Genomic DNA, 22,508 nt, shown 5'->3' with positions numbered 1-22,508 from the left:
CCCCCTGCTGTGTTCCCTCTCTCTCTGGCTGTCTCTCTGTCACATAAATAAATAAAATCTTAAAAAAAAAAACAAAAAACAAAAACAACTGTGCGATGATATCGCCATTGCTATTCTAAAAGTCAATTTAGTCAGAAAAATGCAAGCCATTCTACTTTTCAGGTTCTTACCTCAGCGAATCCTAACACACTGACTTTACCTTCTACTTCATATTTTTGTTACTAGCAGCCTCATCTCCTATAGCCTGGGATAAAACAATATATAAGATAGCCCTAATCATAATTCTTAATGAATACCGTTCAGAGTCTGTTTCTAGCAGGAAAGTCTCATATAGATGTTTTATTATTCATACTCATTGGAAGAATTCCTGCCTTTAATTGTAATCTGAGTTCTACATAGAAGGATTATTCAAATTATTCAGTATAAAATAACCAATTATCTGGGAAAACTGTGCAAAAATAAATTTATGTCATCTATTTTAAGACAAATGCTGGGAAGTTGAGGTAGTATGTTAGAGAAAGTATTAAGGTGGATACCTACAGATAGTGGAAAATATGTATACACCTGTGGTCTGTTCTTGTTCTCCTGGTGATTTGAAAAAAAAAATCATTTTTTCCTCTTTTAAAAAATGTTATTGTGGTATAATTTACATTAAATCTACCCATAAAATCTACCCATTATAAGTATATGGTTCACTAATCTCTAGTATATCTATATAGCTATGCAGCCTCACCACAAAAAAAAAAACACCATTCATTTTTAAGAAGTATATTTACCAATTTCAGATTCGAATTTTTATTCATTCCTACTCATCTTTCACTATCTGCAACTTAACCACAACTTTTCTTCAGCATTTTCTCTTTCTATTCTGGTGAATATAAACCTCCCCTTTCTCTGAACTCTCTATTACTTGTCTATCCCCAAGGACAGACTTTAGATATCAATTATCTAGAACTCTGTATATGACTTAATAGGTAGGGGCTAGGCCCTATTCTATATATCAAATTCGTTGTTGTACTACTTGAAATTCTCTACCACAGTGCCTAAAACCTATCATTAGAAACATTACTTACTGAATATGGTCTATATGTTAGCTAGTAAGTGGTACCAGACCAATGTTAAATTTTCTGAATTTGATAATTTAGTACTGTGATCATGTAAGAGAGTATCCTGGGGGTGCAGGCATGTGGAGCATGCCTCAGTCAGTAGAGCATGTGACTGTTGATCTTGGGGTGATGAGTTCAAGCCCTACTTTGGGTATAGAGCTTACTTAAAAAAAAGAGAGAAGAGAGTATCTTGGTTCTTAGGAGATACTCACTGAAGTATTTAGGAAAAAGAATCATAATGTCTGTAACTTAATCTGAAGTGGTTCAGCAAAAATAACATTAGCCATACACTACACACACAAAATCATATGGGGTGGATATGGGGGAGAGAGAATAAGAAAATGTGGCAAAATGTTAATAACTGATGAATCTGAGGGGGAGTACAGAAGAGTTTATCATACAAAATGCAATTTTTCTGTGTTTGTATTTTTCTTACAAAATTCAAACTTACAAAAATTTTTTTCTTACAAAAAGATTAAAAAGAAAAAGTTCCTTTAGGTCCATAGTTCTCTGCCTTACCTACACATTAAAATCACCTGAGAGCTTTTAGAATTACAAATGCCCAGGCCCCACCTGCTAGAGATTTTTATTTAATTGTTCTGGGTGGTGTCCAAGCACCTGAATTTATGTCTCCCCAAATAAGCCCTTTTTTTCTTTTTATGCTTCTTTTATGTCTTTCGAAACATCTAGCAAGGTTTCAAGCACAAAACAAGTCCTTATTACATTCTGATTGAAGCGAATTTATTTATTTATCTATCTATCTATTTATTTATTTATTATTTATTTGTTTTTTAAAGATACACAATTTGGGGCATGTGGGTGGCTTAGTCAGTTAAGCATCTGCCTTCAGTTCAGGTCATGATCCTGGGGTCCTGGGATCCAGCCCTGCATTGGGCTCCCTGCTCAGGGGGGAGCCTGCTTCTCCCTCTCCCTTTGCCGCTCCCCCCACTTGTGCATGCTCTCGCTCTAAAATAAATAAAACCTTTTGCAAAAAAAGATACGCAATTTATTTATTTTTATTTATTTTTAAGTAGGCCCCATGCCCAATGTGGGGCTTAAAGTCACAGCCTCGAGATCAAGAGTCACATGCTCTACTGACTGAGCCAGCCAGGTTCCATGAATTTATTTATTCTTTTTTTTTAAAGTAATTTCTTAAAAGTAGCCATAATCATGTCATGGCTGTTTACCCAACTCAGCAGCTATGAATATATTGTAGATGCCAACACTACAGGAATATTACCTGTGGTATGTGTGTATCCTTCCCATTATGATAGATAAGATAGGGGGCTTTTACCCTGCCAAAGAGCTGTGCTAATTGTAATTTTAAAGGGCCAGTGTTGCAGGTCCTAGATAACCACCCCCCCCACATACAAAAAAAACCCCTGTCAGATATAGAGAAGGAAGCCCAGTTAGATAGGACTTCGAAGGAAAAGAAGGGATGGTTCATCAAGGGTATTACTGAGATAAACGATACTAAGAACTTAATTTTTTTTAAAGATTTTTTTAAATTTATTTATTTGACAGAGACAGCCAGCAAGAGAGGGAACACAAGCAGGGGGAGTGGGAGAGGAAGAAGCAGGCTCCCAGCGGAGGAGCCTGATGTGGGGCTCGATCCCAGAACGCCAGGATCACGCCCTGAGCCGAAGGCAGACGCTTAACGACTGTGCCACCCAGGCGCCCCAATACTAAGAACTTTAGACTTAGAAGGAACATGCTGGAGAATGAGTATACTGGAGAGAACAAGATTAAAAAATATTGATATTTAAATTATAGGCACGAATGATATATAGGACATAGTCAAAAGCAGACTGAAATACTTAAATGTATTTGAACACAAAAAACCAAGTACCTCCACAGACAAATAAAGCAAGAAAAAGAGTGAGAGAGTCAGATTTGCTGGACTAAACAAGTATCTTAAGAGAATTCAAGACAAAATTATAAACTAGCCCAGATGATTTCCTAGTTTTTTCAATAAATCTCTGGAACAGTTTTTTTTTAATCACTGTAACAAGTTCTAGAAAAGAAATATGTTGCAAAATTTATGTTAAAAGATAAATGGGGAGGGGAGCCTGGGTGGCTCAGTTGATTAAGTGTCTGCCTTTGGCTCAAGTCGTGATCCTGGAGTCCTGGGATTGAGCCCCTTGTTGGGCTCCCTGCTCAGCAGGGAGTCTGCTCTTCCTTCTCCCTCTGTTCCTCTTCCCACTCATGCTCTCTCTCTCTCAGAACGAATAAATAAAATCTTAAAAAAATAAAAGATAAATAGGAAGAAGAGTACACATCTGAAAATTTATCTATTAAGAGTCTTGTGCTGAGAATAATGACAGCATAATAGAATTTCAGGGTATGTTTGGAAAGTGTTTCCAAGCATCACGAACTGAAGTTGCAGTTTGCTCCAGTAATAATAGCATGATGATCATTCTCATGAAGAGTGGCTCCTGTGTCCTAGAAGACCCCAGAGAATTAGAAGGACATTTTGAAAAGCTCCGGTGAAATCCACTTAAGACCCTGAGAATAGAATTTAGTTTGTGAATTGAATCATTTCTTCTTTATTCTAGAGTTCCCCATAAACTGGGAAGAGAAACCAGTGAGACTGGTAAACTATTTTAATACCTCTTTAATAACACCCTGAATTTATACAATAGTATGACTAATTACTGTGGGTGTATGATATGCAAGGGTTCTTTATTCTCTCCACCATCATTAAGGCACGGGCAGAAGTAGGGATAAAGTTTCTCCATGAAAGTGCTAGTGAAGGTGTAAATGTGGGTCATGGTTTTAGCATTGTAGAAGGACACCTGCCCTCCTTCATAATCCAGGTATATGCCCACCTTGTTGAGGTTATTAGTCAGTTTCAGACTGCAAGAAGGCAAATCCAGAGCCTTTAGGTCAGTTTGGTTTCTTAGTCTTAAAAGCCAGAATCCTTGCTCAGGAGTTAGAGAGCAGCTGCCCTTCCGAATGATGGATTCTCTGACGACTCCAACTGTCCATTTTGTCTTCTTTGCTACTTCTACTTCCCAGTACCACTTTCCAGATGTGAAGCCTTTTGAGCCCAGCACAGCCACACTTGAGTCAAACCTCTCTGGATCATCGGGCATTACCTGCTTAATGTCACCATGCCACACACTGGTCCGGTTTTTGGAGAGCATCAGATTTGGGTGAGCTGTTTTAGGGTCTAGAGTTAATGAAGATAGGCCTATTAAGAAAAAAAAGCAGGGCATGGGAGAAAAGGGATGAATGTAAATTCCCATAGTAAAAGACCGTATTTACACAGACGTCAGTACTTTATCTTCCCATGTACATATGCTCTTAGACAAATAATTACTTATATACTTTTTATTGTTTTATACCCATGTGGCTATATTCTAGACATTTTTAAATTTGTGGTAAAAATCTGACTTTACTTTGAAGCAATTTATGCTCCAACAAAGAAAACAATACAAATAATATTCATCTGTACTAATAAATTTAAGAAAATACAAATGTTGAAAGCATAAAGATTAGGTAAGTTTGTCCTTGGAAAACTTTCTAAAGACAATAAATATTTCAGTTATGAGATGTATTCAGGATGTACTGGGTAAACAGAGGCAAAAAGGAATGGGTTAAAAATAGTAGCTTACGCGAGAGAGTAAATACCTATTAGAGGCAGGTAAGTCTGAGCTAACTGGGAGGGTTTAGAGGACAATGGTGAGAAGTTTATATGTGATTTAATAGGTAATGGGACTTTTAAGATGTGGAGTGGTTTATGCCACGTTAATCAGAATGTGGGTCACCAATTGGGACAAAATAGTACAGAAATTAAGAGTAAGCTCGTAGAAAGTTTTTTTTTTTTAAGATTTATTTACTTATTTTAGAGAAAGCGAGTGAGGGGTGGGGAGCAGAGGGAGAGAATCTCCAGCAGACTCCCCATTGAGCAAGCAGCCCATTCTGACGCTGGATCCCATGACCCTGAGATCATGACCTGAGCTGAAATCAAGAGTCAGACACTTACCCAACTGAGTCACCCAGGCACCCCTCTCTTAGAATCTTTCATAGCAATCTGATAGAGTAATTTTATGTCAGTTGATCTAATAATTAAACAATTGGGCTTGTACTTTGTAATGTTTTTTTATTCCACTTTTTTTGGTAATTAATTTATATTGTCTTCTACAAATATATTAGTCCATGACAGGTTGAGATTTTAAAAACTGGTCCTTCCTCACATTATTTGTCAAGCACTGGTTTAGACAAGTAAGTGGGCAGCAGTGTAAAAAAGAAATTCTAAATGAAGAGATGTTGGAAGCATATCAGCAAGGAGATGACACAAATTTTAGGTGTCAGGTCATCAAACCTTGGCACAAAATTTGATAAAGGAAACAAAAAAATTATGTGTTCATGTAAGGGGCACAGATACATATATGCATACACTTGTTGTTAATGGATTTATTTGTCCTTGGAAGTGAGATCAATCCAGTCCAAATCTCTTCCCAGAGAAGCCAAAGTCTTTAACATCCCAAGGAATTCTCTTCTAACAGGAGACTTTGTAGAATCCTGACTTTTTCCATAGAAGCTGAATATTCCCTCCCTCACATATCCCCATTTGTCTTGGGTTGTTGCTCTTTCTAACGTGAGAACTGGGATTTCTTTGGAGATGTCATATAGACTCCTTACCAACCTTTTTAGAACCCCAGTCTGCTGTTGTCACCAAGCCTTTCATACTTCCAGCTAACTCAGCCTGCCCAGGCTCCAAAGATTCCTATTAGTCAGCTTTGCCTCCCCTGTTTTTTTCTCATACCATATTGAGTCCAACAGTAAATTCTATCAACTCCACCTTTAAAATATATTTTAAAGACCGATAACTTTCACAAATACTACTGGCCTGGAACTATTGTAATAGCTTTTTAACTGTTCTGTTTCCACTCTTACCCATCTGCATCCTATTCTGCAATATGAATGAAATCATCCAGTTCTACTCAACACACTCGTATGCTTTCCATCACACCCAAGATAAAATCTGGAGTCCTTACAGAGCAAACAGGATCTACATGATTTACCTACCTCTGTGACCTCACCTCCTAACACATACCTCCCTTATTTACTTTGATCCAATCACCTTTACCTATTGGCTGTTTCTTGAATATACCAAAGTCATTCAGACTTTAGGGCTGTTACGCTTTCTTTCCTTTGTCCTCAAACACTCTTTCCCCATAGGGTTCATTCCTTTACATTATTCCAGCCCTTGTTCATGCAAGTTCAGTGAGATGTTAGTGATAGAATCTAGGTAGGTATAGCAGTGTTCACGATGAAATTCTTTAAACTTTTCTGTATGTTTGGAAATGTCCATAGTAAAACATAGGGAGGGGGAAGTTAACTCCTCAAAGACGTTTTTTTTTCTGGCTAATACCAAAAATAGCATGTTCATCTATCCATCACTGTTTGTACCCTTATCCTACTTTATTTTTTCTCATGAATACTTACTTACTGAATGTACCTTGCTTGATTTGCTTGACAATGGTTATCACTATGTGAAATTATTTACTGTTTCATTGTCCATTTCCTCCACTACAATGTAATCTCTGAGATGGTGGGGACTTTATCTGTTTTGTTTCCTCACATACCTTCAAAATTTGGAACTGTTCATAGGCATTCAAGTAACTATTTGTTAAATAAATAAATGAACTTCAGAGTTCCACTTGAATCCTTGACACCCAACTAATTCCACCATGCCTCATATTCCTGTTATCCTTGGCCAAAACCCATAATGTAGACCCTTCCAATGATTTATCCCCTAATGTACTCTTATCCCCATTATTCTGTTCTTTGCTTCCTCTACCTTCACCCATCCTCCCACTGCCCCCACCCGTCCCTTTTCACTCTGCCCTTTAGAACTCCCTCCCTAAATAACTCTCCTGCATCCTTGCTTTACAAAATTCTCTCATCACCTTCTTACTTTAACAGAAACCTGACTGGTTCTTCTCCAAAAAATACAACTTGAAAAGTTCATTAGACTATTCATTTTTTAAATTCAAAACCAGAGATCCAGGAGCCACCACTGCCACTTCTAGACCCCTACTCTAATCCTTATCCTCATGTAAAAATCACTCTTCTTTTGAAGTGAATCTCCCTCCTCACACCTCAGTTTCATCACTTCCTTCCTTACTGCCAGGCAGGTGACTTCACCTCCTGCTTCACAAAGAAACTATAGTACATCTTGTAGGAATCCCTCAATTCTTCCCACTCATTCTGCAAGTTCCATCTGATAAAGTTGTTTGCCTCTACCATTTTATCTTCTCTCCATTTTCAGAGGAAACTGAGTAAAGTCAATACTTTTCTCTGCTAGATCTTACTCACTCTTCCCTACTTCCACCAGTTATCCCCTGTCTTATACCATTGGTTTCTGCCTTTCTATAGGCTGTTTTCCTTCACTATTTTTTAAAAAGATTTTATTTATTTATTTGACAGAGAAAGAGACAGTGAGAGAGGGAACGCAAGCAGGGGGAGTGGGAGAGGGAGAAGCAGGCTTCCTGCTGAGCAGGGAGTCCAATGTGGAGGCTTGATCCCAGGACCCTGGGATCATGACCTGAGCTGAAGGCAGACACTTAACAACTGAGCCACCCTGGCACCCCCCCTTCACTATGTTTTTTAAAGTTCTCTTTTGGGGTGCCTGGCTGGCTCAGTTGGAAGCAAATGTGACTCTTGATGTGGAGGTCAGGGGTTTGAGCCCCATGTTAGGTGTAGAGATTACTTAAATAAAATGTATTTAAAAGTCTTCTTTTGACTTTGTTGCCACATTCACATCCTCCCTTTTAGTGGAGCTTCTCGAGTGATCTATTCACTTCACTACTGCTTCATTCCAAATCACTCCTGAACCCTTCATAATATAACTTCTACACATTCCACTCTTTTAAAATTACCTCACTGAAAGATAACACCACACACCAGTACACTCACAGGCCTAGCAGCCAAAGTACATAAAGAATTTATACAACTTATACAACTGAATGGGAAAAGATATTTGCAAATGATATATCCTCTAAGGGGTTAATTTCCAAAATACATAAAGAACTTAGACAACAACAAAAAAACAAATAATCCAGTTTAAAAAAATGGGCACGGGGGCGCCTGGGTGGCACAGCGGTTAAGCATCTGCCTTCGGCTCAGGGCGTGATCCCAGTGTTATGGGATCGAGCCCCACATCAGGCTCTTCTGCTATGAGCCTGCTTCTTCCTCTCCCACTCCCCCTGCTTGTGTTCCCTCTCTCGCTGGCTGTCTCTATCTCTGTCAAATAAATAAATAAAATCTTTAAAAAAAAATGGGCACAGGACCTGAATAGACATTTTCCAAAGAAGACATACAGATGGCCAACAGACACATAAAAAGATGCTCAACATCATTAAGCCTCAGAGAAATGCAAATTAAGATCACCTTACACCTGTCAGAATGGCTAGAATCAATAATATGAGAAATAACAAGTGTTGGAAGATGTGGAGAAAATGGAACCCTCGTGTATTGTTGGTGGGAATGCAAATTGGTGCAGCCACTATAGAAAACAGTATGAAGTTTCCTCAAAAAATTAAACATAGAATTACCATATGATCCAGTAATTCCACTACTGGGTATTTACCCAAAGAATATGAAAACACTAATTTGAAAAGATATATGCACCCCTATGTTTATTGCAGCATTATTTACAATAGCTAAGATATGGAACCAACCTAAGTATCCATCGGTAGATGAATGGATAAAAAAGAGGTGATATATATACAATGAAATATTACTCAGCCATAAAAAAGAATAAAATCTTGACATTTGTGACAACATGGATGGATCTAGAGGATGTAATGCCAAGTGAAATAAGTCAGTCAGAGAAAAACACACCATATGATTCCACCCATATGTGGAATTTAAGAAAACAAATGAACAAAGAAAAAAAAAGACCAACCCCCCCTTTTTTATTTTATTTTTTATTTTTTTTTATAATGATTTTTTATTATATTATGTTAGTCACCATACAGTACATCCCTGGTTTTCGATGTAAGGCTCGATGATTCATTAGTTGTGTATAACACCCAGTGCACCATGCAATATGTGCCCTCCTTACTACCCATCACCGGCCTATCCCATTCCCCCACCCCCCTCCCCTCTGTAGCCCTCAGTTTGTTTCTCATAGTCCATAGTCTCTCATGTTTCATTCCCCCTTCTGATTACCCCCCCTTTCTTTATCCCTTTCTTCCCCTACTGATCATTCTAGTTCTTATGTTCCATAGATGAGAGAAATCATATGATAGTTGTCTTTCTCTGCTTGACTTATTTCACTTAGAATTATCTCCTCCAGTGCCGTCCATGTTGTAGCAAATGTTGAGAACTCGTTCTTTCTGATTGCTGAGTAATATTCCATTGTATATATGGACCACAACTTCTTAATCCAGTCATCTGTTGCAGGGCATCTCGGCTCCTTCCACGATTTAGCTATTGTGGACATTGCTGCTATGAGCATTGGGGTGCATATGGCCCTTCTCTTCATTATGTCTGTATCTTTGGGGTAAACACCCAGTAGTGCAATGGCTGGATCATAGGGTAGCTCAATTTTTAACTTTTTAAGGGACCTCCACACTGTTTTCCAGAGTGGCTGTACCAACTTGCATTCCCACCAGCGATGTAGGAGGGATCCCCTTTCTCCACATCCTCTCCAACAATTGTTGTTTCTTGCCTTGTCTATTTTTGCCATTCTAACTCGCGTAAGGTGGTATCTCAGTGTGGTTTTGATTTGAATTTCCTTGATGGCTAATGATTTTGAACATTTTTTCATGTGTCTGTTAGCCATTTGTATGTCTTCATTGGAAAAGTGTCTGTTCATATCTTCTGCCCATTTTTTGATTTGTTTATTTGTTTCTCGTGTATTGAGTTTGAGAAGTTCTTTGTAGATCTTGGATACCAGTCCTTTATCTGTAGTGTCATTTGCAAATATCTTCTCCCATTCCGTGGGCTGCCTCTTAGTTTTTCTGACTGTTTCCTTGGCTGTGCAGAAACTTTTAATCTTGATGAAGTCCCATAAATTCATATTATCTTTTGTTTCTCTTGCCTTTGGGGATGTATCATGAAAAAGGTTGCTTTGGCCGATGTCGTAGAGGTTGCTGCCTATGTTCTCCTCTAGAATTTTGATGGATTCCTGTCTCACATCGAGGTCTTTCATCCATTTGGAGTTTATTTTTGTGTATGGTGTGAGATAGTGGTCAAGTTTCATTCTTTTGCATGTAGCTGTCCAATTTTCCCAGCACCATTTATTGAAGAGACTGTCTTTTTCCCACCGGATGTTTTTTCCTGCTTTATCAAATATTAGTTGCCCAAAGAGCTGAGGGTCCATTTCTGGGCTCTCTATTCTGTTTCATTGGTCTATGTGTCTGTTTTTGTGCCAGTACCATGCTGTCTTTGTGATCACAGCTTTGTAGTACAGTTCGAAATCCGGCATTGTGATGCCCCCAGCTTTGTTTTTCCTTTTCAACAGTTCCTTGGAGATTCGGGGTCTTTTCTGGTTCCATACAAATTTAAGGACTATTTGTTCCAGTTCTTTGAAAAATGTCATCGGTATTTTGATCGGGATAGCATTGAAAGTGTAGATTGCTCTGGGTAGCATGGACATTTTAACTATGTTAATTCTTCCGATCCATGAGGATGGAATATCTTTCCATCTTTTTATGTCTTCCTCAATGTCTTTTAAGAGTGATTTATAGTTTCTAGAATAAAGGTCCTTTACGTCTCTGGTTAAGTTAATTCCAAGGTAACGTATGGTTTTTGGTGCTATTGTGAATGGGATGGGTTCCCTAATTTCTCTTTCTTCGTTCTCGTTATTCGTGTACAGAAATGCAGCTGATTTCTGAGCATTGATTTTGTATCCCGCCACGTTACTGAATTGCTCTATAACTTCTAATAGTTTGGGAGTGGCTTCTTTTGGGTTTTCCATATAGAGTATCATGTCATCTGCGAAGAGAGACATTTTGACTTCTTCTTTGCCGATTAGAATACCTTTGATCCCTTTTTGTTGTCTGATTGCTGTTGCAAGGACTTCTAGTACTATGTTGAATAATAGTGGCGAGAGTGGGCATCCTTGTCGTGTTCCTGATCTTAAGGGAAAGGCTTCCAGCTTTTCCCCATTGAGAATAATATTTGCAGTAGGCTTTTCATAGATGGCTTTTATGAGATTGAGAAATGTACCTTCTATTCCTACACTCTGAAGGGTTTTAATCAGGAAAGGATGCTGTATTTTGTCAAATGCTTTTTCGGCATCGATTGAGAGGATCCTATGGTTCCTGAGTCTTTTCTTGTTGATATGATGTATCACGCTGATTGATTTGCAAATATTGAACCACGCTTGCATCCCAGGTATGAATCCCACTTGATCGTGGTGGATAATCCTTTTAATGAACTGTTGGATTCTATTAGCAAGTATCTTGTTGAGGATTTTGGCGTCCATATTCATTAGGGAAATCAGTCTGTAATTCTCCTTTTTGAGGGGGTCTTTGCCTGGTTTGGCAACCCCCCCTTTTTTAAAAGATTTTATTTTTAAGTTATCTCTACACCCAACATGGGGGGCTTGAACTCACAACCCTGAGATCAAGAGTTGCACGCTCCACTGACTGAGCCAACCAGGTGTTGCAAGAAAACAAACTCTTAAATACAGAGAACAAACTGGTGGTTGCCAGAGGGGAGATGGGTGGGAGAATGAGTAAAATAAAGGGGATTAAGAGTACACTTATCTTAATGAGCACTAAAAAAATATATGAATCATTGAATCATTTTATTGTATGCCTGAAATGAATATAACACATGATGTGTTAATTATACTTGAATAAAAAATAAAATTGTCCTTACCAAACTCCCAATTCCTGTTAAAAATATCTCTTTCCAATCATTTTCTTTTTTCTTTTTTTTTTTCTTTCTTTCTTTCTTTCTTTCTTTTTTTCTTTTTTTTAGAGAGGGAGAGAGATGGTGGGGTTGGGGGGGTGAAAGGGGAGAGGAAGAGAGAATCTTAAGCAGGCTCCAGGCCCAATGTGGAACCCAAATGCAGGGCTTGATCTCACAACCCTGAGATCATGACCTGAGCCAAAATCAAGAGTTGGCTGCTTAACCAACTAAGCCACCCAGGTACCCCTCCAATCATTTTCTAAATTGATCTTCACATTTGGCATGAGTGACCGCTCCCTTCTTCTTGACACTCTCTTTCCTTAGATTCTGTGTCAACTTCATTTCCTGGTTTTTCTCTTACCTCTTTTGCCAAAATTCCTCAATATTTTTGGGAGGCTTCATTTCCCTTTATTTATTTCTATATAAGATGTTCCTTCCTTAACTGTATGTTCTCACTGTTCTTGGGAAATCTCATTTACATCAATAGCTTCAGCCACCCTACTCTATACTGATTATTCCAGCCCTGGTCTCTTCTAAGCTCCAGTTAGAATAGTTATCCATTTGAATATGTTCACTTGGTTTTCCTATAGGTCCTTCAACACAACATGACCAAAATTGAACTCCTCAAAGGTCCTTCAACACAACATGACCAAAATTGAACTCCTCCAAAATCTGTATCTCCTATAGTTCTATTCTTTTTTTTCCCTAAGATTTTATTTATTTATTTGACAGAGGGAGATGGCCATCAAGAGAGGGAACACAAGCAGGGGGAGTGGGAGAGGAAGAAGCAGGCTCATAGCAGAAGAGCCTGATGTGGGGCTCGATCCTAGGACTCTGGGATCACCCCCTGAGCCGAAGGCAGACGCTTAACAACTGAGCCACCCAGGCACCCCCTATAGTTCTATCCCCTATTACCAGCTCCTGTCCAGTATATTTCAGCTTCTGGAATTCTGTCTCTAGAATTTATTCTTTATTTTTCATTCCCATTCCCATACCTTTGGCTTAGCTCTTAATAACTTTTCACCTAGGTAGCTGGTATAGACTCTGCTTTGGCTTTTAGCCTCTCCTTCCTGGGAACAGAAACTATGTCTTTTATTTCTGTATCTGTTGAGTCCAACTTAGTGCTTAGCATATAGTAGGCTCTCTATAAGAGTGTGTTGAATAAATGAATGAACTTCAGTAACATTTTACTGATACACACTAAAAGAAATACATTAAAGTGTTTTAATATACACTGAAATTGATAAAACAACAACCAGCAGGCCGAATATGGCCTGCTGCCTGTTTTGTAAATAAATTTGTTTTGAAAACATTAATTGAAAATTGAACACATTAACAGCCATTCATTTACACATTGTATATGGTTGCCATTTCACAGCAATGACAGTTAAGTAGTTAAGTTTTGTGGAAACACACAACCCATAAAGCCTTAAATATTTACTATCAGACCATTTATTAAAAAAGAACCAGCCTCTGCCCTAAAACAATAGCTTCTATTGTAAGGCAGGAATGGAGAAAATCCAAGCCTGAGGAATAAGCAAAGGCCTAGAAATAAAAAGTATGAAGTATATTTTACCAAGGTTTGACCACAGTTATATTATTAGTAAAATAGCCATAGATTAAGTGAATCTTATTTGATTTTCTTAGATGTAGACTTATACCAAAAATAAAGAAAAATCAGTTTGTGCTTTAAATGATTGCTAGAAGTGAATTTTGATTTTACAGGGCAAAGAGTACAAAAGAAAAACATAATGTGATCTGAACACTGCTAGAATTTGCAGAGTAGAGTAACACAGAAGAGGGAGCTATACAGAGACTTTCAAATATCTACAAAGGGATTCCTTTAAGGCTGTACCGATATGCAGTGAAACTAACTAGGGCCAATGAAAGAATCTCTAGAAAGCAGTAGGCTGAACATTTTCTAGAGCTCACACAAGTCTGGCAATAGTTTTCAATCCTGACAGCCATAACGGGAAAATGTTATACAATGTGGAACATCAGGCAGAGTACTCAGAAGGGTATTACCTTAGGAAATGGGCTAAGTTAGCCCTAGATTAAAGACTGCTTTTGAACCACCCTAACAAAGCTTAAACACCTCAACAAAGCTTAAAGGAAGTGTCAAAAGGAAAAAAGGTTATTTAACTACATGCCAAAGTTAAAGCTCCACTAGAGCTTAAAGGATTACAACAAGATCCAGTGAACAGCAATGTAAAATTGATCATGTTTGGCATTCAATAAAAAATAACAAGCCAGAAGAAACAAATCTCCCATGCAGAAGAATTCCAAATAATTTATGTAGGTACTCCACACTCCTTAAGTGTGGGCTGTGCATAGTGACTTCCTTCCAAAGTATAAAGGTGTGGGGAAGTAACTTTATAGTGGGAAACCTGACAAATACTACCTCAGCTAAGACAGATGGTATGAATAAAAACAAATACCCTGATGCTAGATTTAAACCCAATTATATTGATAATAATATTAAATGCCAGTGGTCAAAATGCCTCAATTAAAAGCGATTGTCAGATTGGATTTAAAAAACCACAAGGCTTTCCATGCTAACTATATAAAATGCACTGAAAATATAAAAACACTAATAAGTTAAAAATAAGGTGATGGAAAAAGATTCACTGTGCTGTGATGTACCCATAAAACACGATTATTGATATATGCAACAACATAAGTAAATCTCAAAAAGCATTATGCTAAGTGAAAAAAGCCGGACACAGAAGATTATATAATGTATGATTCCACAACTGAAGTGAAATAAAGCAGATCTGTGAGTGTTAGGGGCTAGGGAGAGAATGAAGGAACTGACTGCAAAGGGATATGCAGGAATTTTGCACGTGACAGAAACTTCTAGAGATGTTTACAAAAGTTTATACATTTGTCAAAACTCATCAAATTGTACACTTAAAATTGGCAAATTTTATTCTATGTTAGTTAAAACTCAGCAAAGCTGTGTTTTCAATGTCAATTACTTGGAAAATTTGTTAACAGGAATAAATTTGTGATTTTCATTAAATCACTAACTATAAGCAATAATAATAATGAATCTATGTGAATTTAAAAACATAATAAAAAACTTTATTTAGAACTTTATAAATAAAGCCGGCTTTATTTTAGAACTTTATTTTATGTTCTTGAATTGCCATTTGTATTCTTTTCTCCTGCTCAGTCCTTTGGTATCTGCAGGATAAATAAAAACTTTGTCCTTATTTGGCCCATCTGTGGAAATTATTGGTTTTCTTTTGAAGCACTGAAGATCTCTAAACAGTCTCCTAAAATGTTATACTCTACATTATGAACATCAAACACAAGGGGATCTATAAAGACTCTATTACATACAAGAGTATATGCAGTAACCTCCTCACTCAGGGCAGAGAAGACCAGGGATTTATAGAACTGATTTAGCAAAACAAGGTAAAATGAATGGTTGTCACGTTTGATAGAAAAATGAAACAAAATCATAGGCTGAGAAGTAATTCTCACATCAGACTCTATTTACCAGTGAAAAGTCATGGTACCAGAAGAAACAGTCATACTGATGGAAGTCATACCTAGTCTTCTTTTGGCTAAACTCTACCGTTCCGCCATCCCAAACTCTATAGTACTAATTAGTGCCACAGAAGAGGTCCCACAGAAGGAACATAGATTCCAGGAACCAGTAACCACTACCCATTGATACCTGGAGAGAGAGAAAACTGCATTTCCCTCCACATCATGTATTGGATGGGACCTTTGTACAGGCCAGGGTTCAGCTTTCTGGAGATAAGCTCTCTGGGCATCAGCACCTTTGTTCCTTGTTCCAATCTGCAGGGCACATAAATCATTTACTCTTAAACATCCTCCAGGGACTGAAGGAAATATATTAATACCATACAGAAACACTTACCTATCCAAGAAAGATGAGATATCCTAGAAGAGAAAAGGAGTAATAAAGAAGTTAGATGTCTGCTTATCAACACCAGAAATTTCTTTGGCGATACTGGCCACCACCACAATTTGACCATCAATACTGGGATCCTGTGCAGATGTCCCCATTCTATCACCACCAACTCCTCCCATCCTCCATATGCCTTTTCTGCTCAGGTGTCCTTCATCTAACCCAGGACAAACTGACTTTATCTTATTTTGATTTTCTAGAGTTCCCTTTTACATGGAATAAGAGGAATTAATAGTTAGGCTATTTCTACCTATACTGCTACATGGTTTCAGTAGAAAAACACCATAGGTCTTTCAGTCCCAAAGCCGCTTTTCCTTACTCTGGCTAAGTAAACTTCTGAGTGCTGAGGTGATAATCAATGACTCTTTAGAGGTCAAGCTTCAGGTAGTAAAGACTGGCAAACACTTTCAAATATGTCATTTGAAAGCCAGTCTAAGATACAACTCAGGTTGCAACATTCTTATCTTCGAGAAATAAACCTTCAAAGTTCTTTATGAAGAAATATTAAAATATTAATAGATACCATTATTAATGACATTTATTATCTTTTCAGGAGGGTGAAAGTACAGCTTCCTATTGAGTGTAAGGCAAAAGTAGCCTTCTGCTTTTCTCCCAGGGAACACTACAGTAGGTTTTTCCCCTCCTGGTGGGGGAAAAGCTGCTTCTCCATCTTTCTATCCCTCTTCTTCCCACTAGTGTACCCATAATTATGTTGATAGGGAGTCTCACTTTGAGAAAGTCGAAGGGATTCTGCTGTTCCATCCGTGCTTGGATGCTCACCAGCATCTCCTTGGCTAAGAGACACTGTTCTTGAAACTGGTTCAGATTCAGCTCCATCTCCTCATTCAAGGCTTTCCCCTCTTCTCGGAGCTCATTTAAAATGTTCTTTTCTTTGCTGTGCAGGAACTGATGTAGCTTTAGAAACTCCAAGGAGATGTGTTGCTGCAGATGTAGCTTGTTTTCCTGGAAACCTCCACGATCATCACCATGGTAATTACTGAGACTAGCACTTGGGGATGAGGACCCACACCACCCGTACTCATACAACTTGGGAAATACCATAACAGGAAAATGCATTAAAATGGCTCTTGAGTATCATCACTCAACCATATTAAATAGTAGGAGTCCTTTGGGAAACTTACTTTGTTTTTCTCAGTTAGGTTAATAGTTCAGGAATGAAATAGTCAAAAGTGGTCTCTAGGTACCTATTGCAGTAGCGAGGGTGGTAACCAATGCCATATTAAATAAGGCTGTGAGGTTAATTAATTAATTAAACATTCTAGAATGAATGATAGTACCCTCCTACCCAGAAGTACAAACTGATGTCTACCAAGTGATGCTGTTAAACTAGGGCCATAAGGAGGCTGAAAGAACTACTCTTATCTAGAAATCAGAGTTGGGGGGATGCAACTTCCACTGCCAGGACAATATAGAAGAAAGAGGAGATGAACAATGTCTGAAGCACTGAACTTGATAACTGCTATACCCCTTTTCTAAACTGCAACATCCTGAGGGGTGAACCATCTGCCTTATCCTCCTCATTTCTAGTGATTTCAACCTTTATCTACTCATTCTCTTAATCACACAGGACTTTATCATCCCCAGCAATTTCACTATCTCCAAAATTAATTTCTTACTTACTCAGGTACTTCTATTGCAACAATTACTGGGTCTCATTGAAACCTCTTACTCACTGACCCCTTCATTTCTGTTCCTCACCTTCTTCTGTTCCATGTCTCCTCTTATCCAGCTTGGATTTTACGGTCCATCGTTATAACGGCACTCTTAAAATTCACTCTATTCTCTAGCTCACACTTTTCCAGTTTTCCTTTTACCTATTTCATCGCTATTTCTCTGTCTTATTTGTTGATTCTGTCTCCTCTAACCGAGCTCTAAATATTAGAGTTATTTGACATTCTGTCCTGGGCTCTTTCCCCTTATTCTACATTCTCTTTTTAGGTAATATCCTCTCCTTCCACAGATTTAAATCAATCTCTATGCTGACTTCTTATTTCCAGCCTAAACCAACTTCTGAGCTCCAGATTCCTGTATCCAACTGTCTATTTGACATCTCCACTCACCCCCTCACATCTAATCAGTCACCACATCCAGGTTTGTTGTTGTTGTTGTTGTTGTTGTTGTTGTTTTTAACTCTAAATCATGTGCTGAAGCTGTTTATTTTTCTCTATCTCTGCTGCCCCTCTAGTGCAAGCCACCATCATTACTCTCTGGGATCACTGCATAGCCTTCTAAAATTATCCTTGTCATTGTCTCTCTTCACACAGCCACTAGACTCCTATTTTCAAAATGAGATGAAATCGTGTCCTATTTAAACCCTTTAATGGCTTCTTATTCATAGGATGAAGTTCAAATATCCTAATGTTATCTACGAGGACCTACATAATCGGACTCTTATCTACCTCTTCAGTCTCATCTGGTATACCATGATCCAATTTTATTGGCCTCTCTGTTTAACATAACAGCTAGCTTCCTATATCAGGACTTTTCCATATGCTCTTTGCTCTTCATAGAACATTCTTCTCCAGGCCACTTCCTTCATATTCCCCTCAACCAGTTCACTTGGCTAAGTTACTTATCCTTCAATTCTCAATTTTTAATGGGTGATTTCTTCAGAGAATACCCTTCCCCTAGCCTAGATTAGTTCTTCATGTATATATTCTTATGGTATCCTTTATTTTCATTTATAGTAATTATCACAGTTGTCATTTTATTGCTATTAATGGGATTACTTAATCCCATTAATCTGTCTCCCACCCTAGGAGGTATTACCTAGTGGGTAATACCTTACCCACTCAATAAATATTTTTCGAGTGAATGAATGTCGACTGTAATAGCTGAACTGGGAACTCTTACAACAGAAGCAACATTCTCTGGAGACATTATTATTTCCATCTATCCTTCTTCTTTCCCTCATCGTACATATTTCTTCTTCCAGATGCCAAAAGCCAGAGAAGATTCTCCTCCATAGAATAATTAGTGAAGAAATAGAACCCCCAATTTAGCCCCATAACCTAGGGTCTGCTTTGCCAAGTTTCTAACTATTAATGTTCTCCTAGAGCTCCTGTGAAGCTCTAGGTAATAGTTTATTTAGTTTGGGGGAAGCTAGGAAAGATCAAATTGGATGGTAAAAACCAGCAATCCGAGAGACCTTCAATCAGAGGTAGCCTGGTTATAAACCCAAAGAAAAGAAAGGTATTTCTTTGGACATAACAATCTTCAGTGGATTTTTCTGATAAATTCCATATTTTGCCATATATAATGGGAAAGACCAGACAGATCACAACCTCAGAACAATCACCTAGTGACTGAGCCATCAGAAGGATCAGCATTTAACAGGAAAGGTCAGTCTGCTCTCTCTGTTGATCAACCATTGAGAACTTATTTCACTGCTATACTTCTTTCCACCCTACAGTGTCCACTTTCTAATTCTATAGCCCACGTGCCATTTAGTGTATTGATAATATATGTACAGGCACCTTTCTACTCATATAGCTGAAGTTACAAGGAAGGTGTTTCAGTTCTATCTCAACCCCTCTACCCTGCTTCTCACCTTGTAAGCAGCAATAGCATCTTTCTGCGTATTCTTCAGGGACTGAAGTTCCTTCAGGATTGCCTCCAGTTGACCTTGATGGAGGGTGAGCTCCTTCTGAGAATATCACATAGAATTAACCCACATTAACTTGGGAGATGAAGGGCCATAGGGCTATCTCTTCTAAAGCCCCAGGGTGTCAGGGGAAAAAATCGAGCTATTGCTGCAAGTCTTCCCTTTCACCTAAATCATAATTCCTATCTCTTCTAAGAATTGTAAAGAAAATAACCAGCAGCAGAAAAACTCAGTTTTATGCTCTTATTAGCTTACTACAGGGGTTTGAAGAAGATAACTCTACATATTCTTTTCTAGTTACACTGTTCTCACTAACTATACTTTTACTTACATTGTTCTCATTTAGAATACTCATTTCTTCCTTCTGCCCATTCAAATGCAAATGATTTCCCAATTCAAGCTTTTATTCACCATACAACCCCTATTTCAGTTTTCTCTAATCTTCTTTGAAATTCTAAATCTTTATGAATTACAAATGTGACAAAATTTAGCTTTCAATAGTAGACTATTTTGCTTCTGTTGTTTTATTCATTTTAAACTTGACTAAATTTCAAGACTTTTATAACAAGCAATATCTTGTACACCATATTCTACACAGTGTCTAGCAGAGTGCTGTCATGGCAGGGTACAGGTAAATATTTGATTGATTGAGGGAGTAGACCAGAGCTACTCCACTGCTCCTTTCCTATAATCAGCAACTCTAGAGAAAGAACTTTGCAAGATATGTTTTATTTTCTGAGCTTCCTAATAATCATCTGAATAAAGGGGTATGGTTGAAAGAGAGAAGAGACCCTACAAAAGATTTTTCCCAGCTTTCCTAAGGCATTATTCAAGGCCCAGGGCTCACCCACCATGAAGAAACGGACAGCATCAGAGATCTGCAGGAAATCTTTAGACTGCCCCACAGACAACCGAGCATCTTTGCATTGAAAGCAGATCAGTTTCCCATCTGGCTTACTGAATAGTTTCAGATTCTCTCCATGCTCTGAGCACTGTGGATGGCCCTTAAGTAAGGGTAGCTTCTTTATCTTCTCTACCAGCTTCTCAAGTACAAGGTTGAATGTACAGTTGCTATATTGACATAGCATCTTACACTCAGGACAGAATGTTTCCTTTGCTTGCTGCTTCCAAAAGTTTTGGATACAGGCCTGGCAGAAGTTGTGGCCACAGCTTAGCATCAATGGATCATGGAACCAATCATTACACAGTGGGCAGTGTAGCTCCTTAGTAATATCTTGTATCTGCGCTTTAGAGGGTATCTGGGTGATCAGATCACGCACTTCCCCATAGTTGCCTGGGTCGAGGTTGGAGGAGGGTCTGGAAGATACCTTTGGAAAAGAACAACTAAAATGAGTTTCTCTTTCTTGTTGCCCATTTCAGCACTGCAGGGGAGTAGGCTCCATTCTTAAAGGAGCTGAGAATAGGTGCAGCCAGAGTAAAAGCACCAGTCTTCCATATATATATATTTGCTTTCTTTGTTCAACATAACTTTTGAGAGTCATCTGTGTTGATACACATAACTGTGTTGATACACATTCATTTTCACTTCCATATTAATATTCTATTGAAAATTTATTTACTCGTTTTACTGTTGATAGCCAATTGGACCATTTTGGTGTTTTGCCATACAACCAATGCTACTATAAACATTCTTTCACATGTTTCCTGGTATATATACATAATGGTTTTTCTAGGTTATTTAATGTTAAACCAGCTTTTCTTTCCTGGAACTAACCTATCTTGATCATGATATATTTTTTATGTATTACTAGATTTGGTTTGGTAATATTTTATTTAGGATTCAACCTCTATGTTCATGACTGAGATTGCTTTTAATTTTCTTTTCTTAAACCATCCTTGTCTGGTTTTCTTATCTAAGTTATACTAACTGATAAAAGTAGTTGGGAAGTGTGCTTTCTTTTTCTCTTCTCTGAGTTTGTGTAAAAGTAATAGAATTATCTGTTCCTTGAGTGTTTGGCCAAATTCACCAGCATAACTTCTGAGATTGATGCTTTGTTGTTGTTGTTGTTGTTGTTGTTGTTGTTGTTGTTGTTTTGCATTATCTGAAAGTACTGATTTACTTCTTGAATAGTTATGGGATCATTCAGATTTTCTATATTTTTCTGACACATTTATGGTAATTTATATTTTTCTGGGAATTTACTTTGCCTAAGTTTATAAATATATTGGTATAAAACTATATTCTCTTACTATCTTTTTATTGTGAGATATAGATTCATAAGAGTGTATAAAGCATTTAGATTTTAAATAATAATAACAAAGCAACACTTTGTAATTACCACCCAGGTTAAAAAGTAAAACACTAATTGCCAGTACCTTTGTTGTCCCCTGTGTGTTCTTTTCTAATTGCATGTGCACGTGTCTCCTTTTTTTCTCATAGATACCCAATATTCTGCCTTTTGACTTAAACATTACTATACTTTTCTCTATTATGTCATCATCTATGATTGCATCCATAGCTAATATAGTGTTTAGTTTTTCTTCTGGAATTATATGGTATGTATTTTTCTATGACTTGTTTTCTTTTTTTTTTAACATTATGTTCATAAGATTAATCTGTGGCGAACCCATGCAACTGTTCCTTTTCAATTATATATAGTATTTCATTATGTGAATATATCACAACATATGCATCCAGTCTACTGTTAGTAGACATTCATTTCAATTTTTCTGACTATTACACCCAATGCTTTTAATAATATTCTTGTATGTGTCCCTTTGTGAACATGTATAAGAGTTTCTCTAGCACCTATACCTAGGAACAGAATTGCTAGATCATGAGATATGCATCTCTTCACCTTTACTAGATAATACCAAACTGTTTGCCAAAATAAATGTAGCGATTTACACTCTGGTAGTAGAGAATGAGAATTTTGGTTATTCTACAGCCTCATCAACACTTATTGTTGTTATATTTTCTAATTTTTGCCAAACC

General features: G+C 37.7%; 1 protein-coding gene across 1 annotated transcript; it reads right to left on the bottom strand.

Moving 5' to 3' along the window:
- Nucleotides 1-3,757: 3,757 nt before the first annotated feature.
- Nucleotides 3,758-21,925, bottom strand: TRIM69 (tripartite motif containing 69). The gene is made up of 7 exons (XM_087859159.1): nucleotides 21,890-21,925; nucleotides 20,404-20,880; nucleotides 19,499-19,594; nucleotides 16,657-16,974; nucleotides 15,877-15,899; nucleotides 15,670-15,794; nucleotides 3,758-4,299 (listed from the first exon to the last, which is right to left on the bottom strand). Exons 1-7 carry the CDS (start codon nucleotides 21,923-21,925, stop codon nucleotides 3,758-3,760), a joined length of 1,617 nt encoding a protein of 538 aa, XP_087715285.1.
- Between the last annotated feature and the right edge of the window lie 583 nt (nucleotides 21,926-22,508).

The sequence above is a fragment of the Ursus americanus genome, chromosome 36, assembly GCF_024610735.1.
Source record: "Ursus americanus isolate L20-20 chromosome 36, mUrsAme1.1.p, whole genome shotgun sequence".
Classification (NCBI taxonomy): Eukaryota; Metazoa; Chordata; class Mammalia; order Carnivora; family Ursidae; genus Ursus; species Ursus americanus.
The sequence above is the reverse complement of the archived record's forward strand: the minus strand, read 5'-3'. Positions and strand labels throughout refer to the sequence as shown.

Bases quoted from the DNA above. Each gene is read 5' to 3' on its own strand.
- TRIM69 (XM_087859159.1), bottom strand. From the start codon at position 21,925: ATGCAATTAGAAAAGAACACACAGGGGACAACAAAG. The intron at 20,881-21,889 runs GTACTGGCAATT...TCTTTTCCAAAG, and splicing joins ACACACAGGGGACAACAAAG to GTATCTTCCAGACCCTCCTC. The intron at 16,975-19,498 runs GTGAGAAGCAGG...GTATTTCCCAAG, and splicing joins ATGCTATTGCTGCTTACAAG to TTGTATGAGTACGGGTGGTG.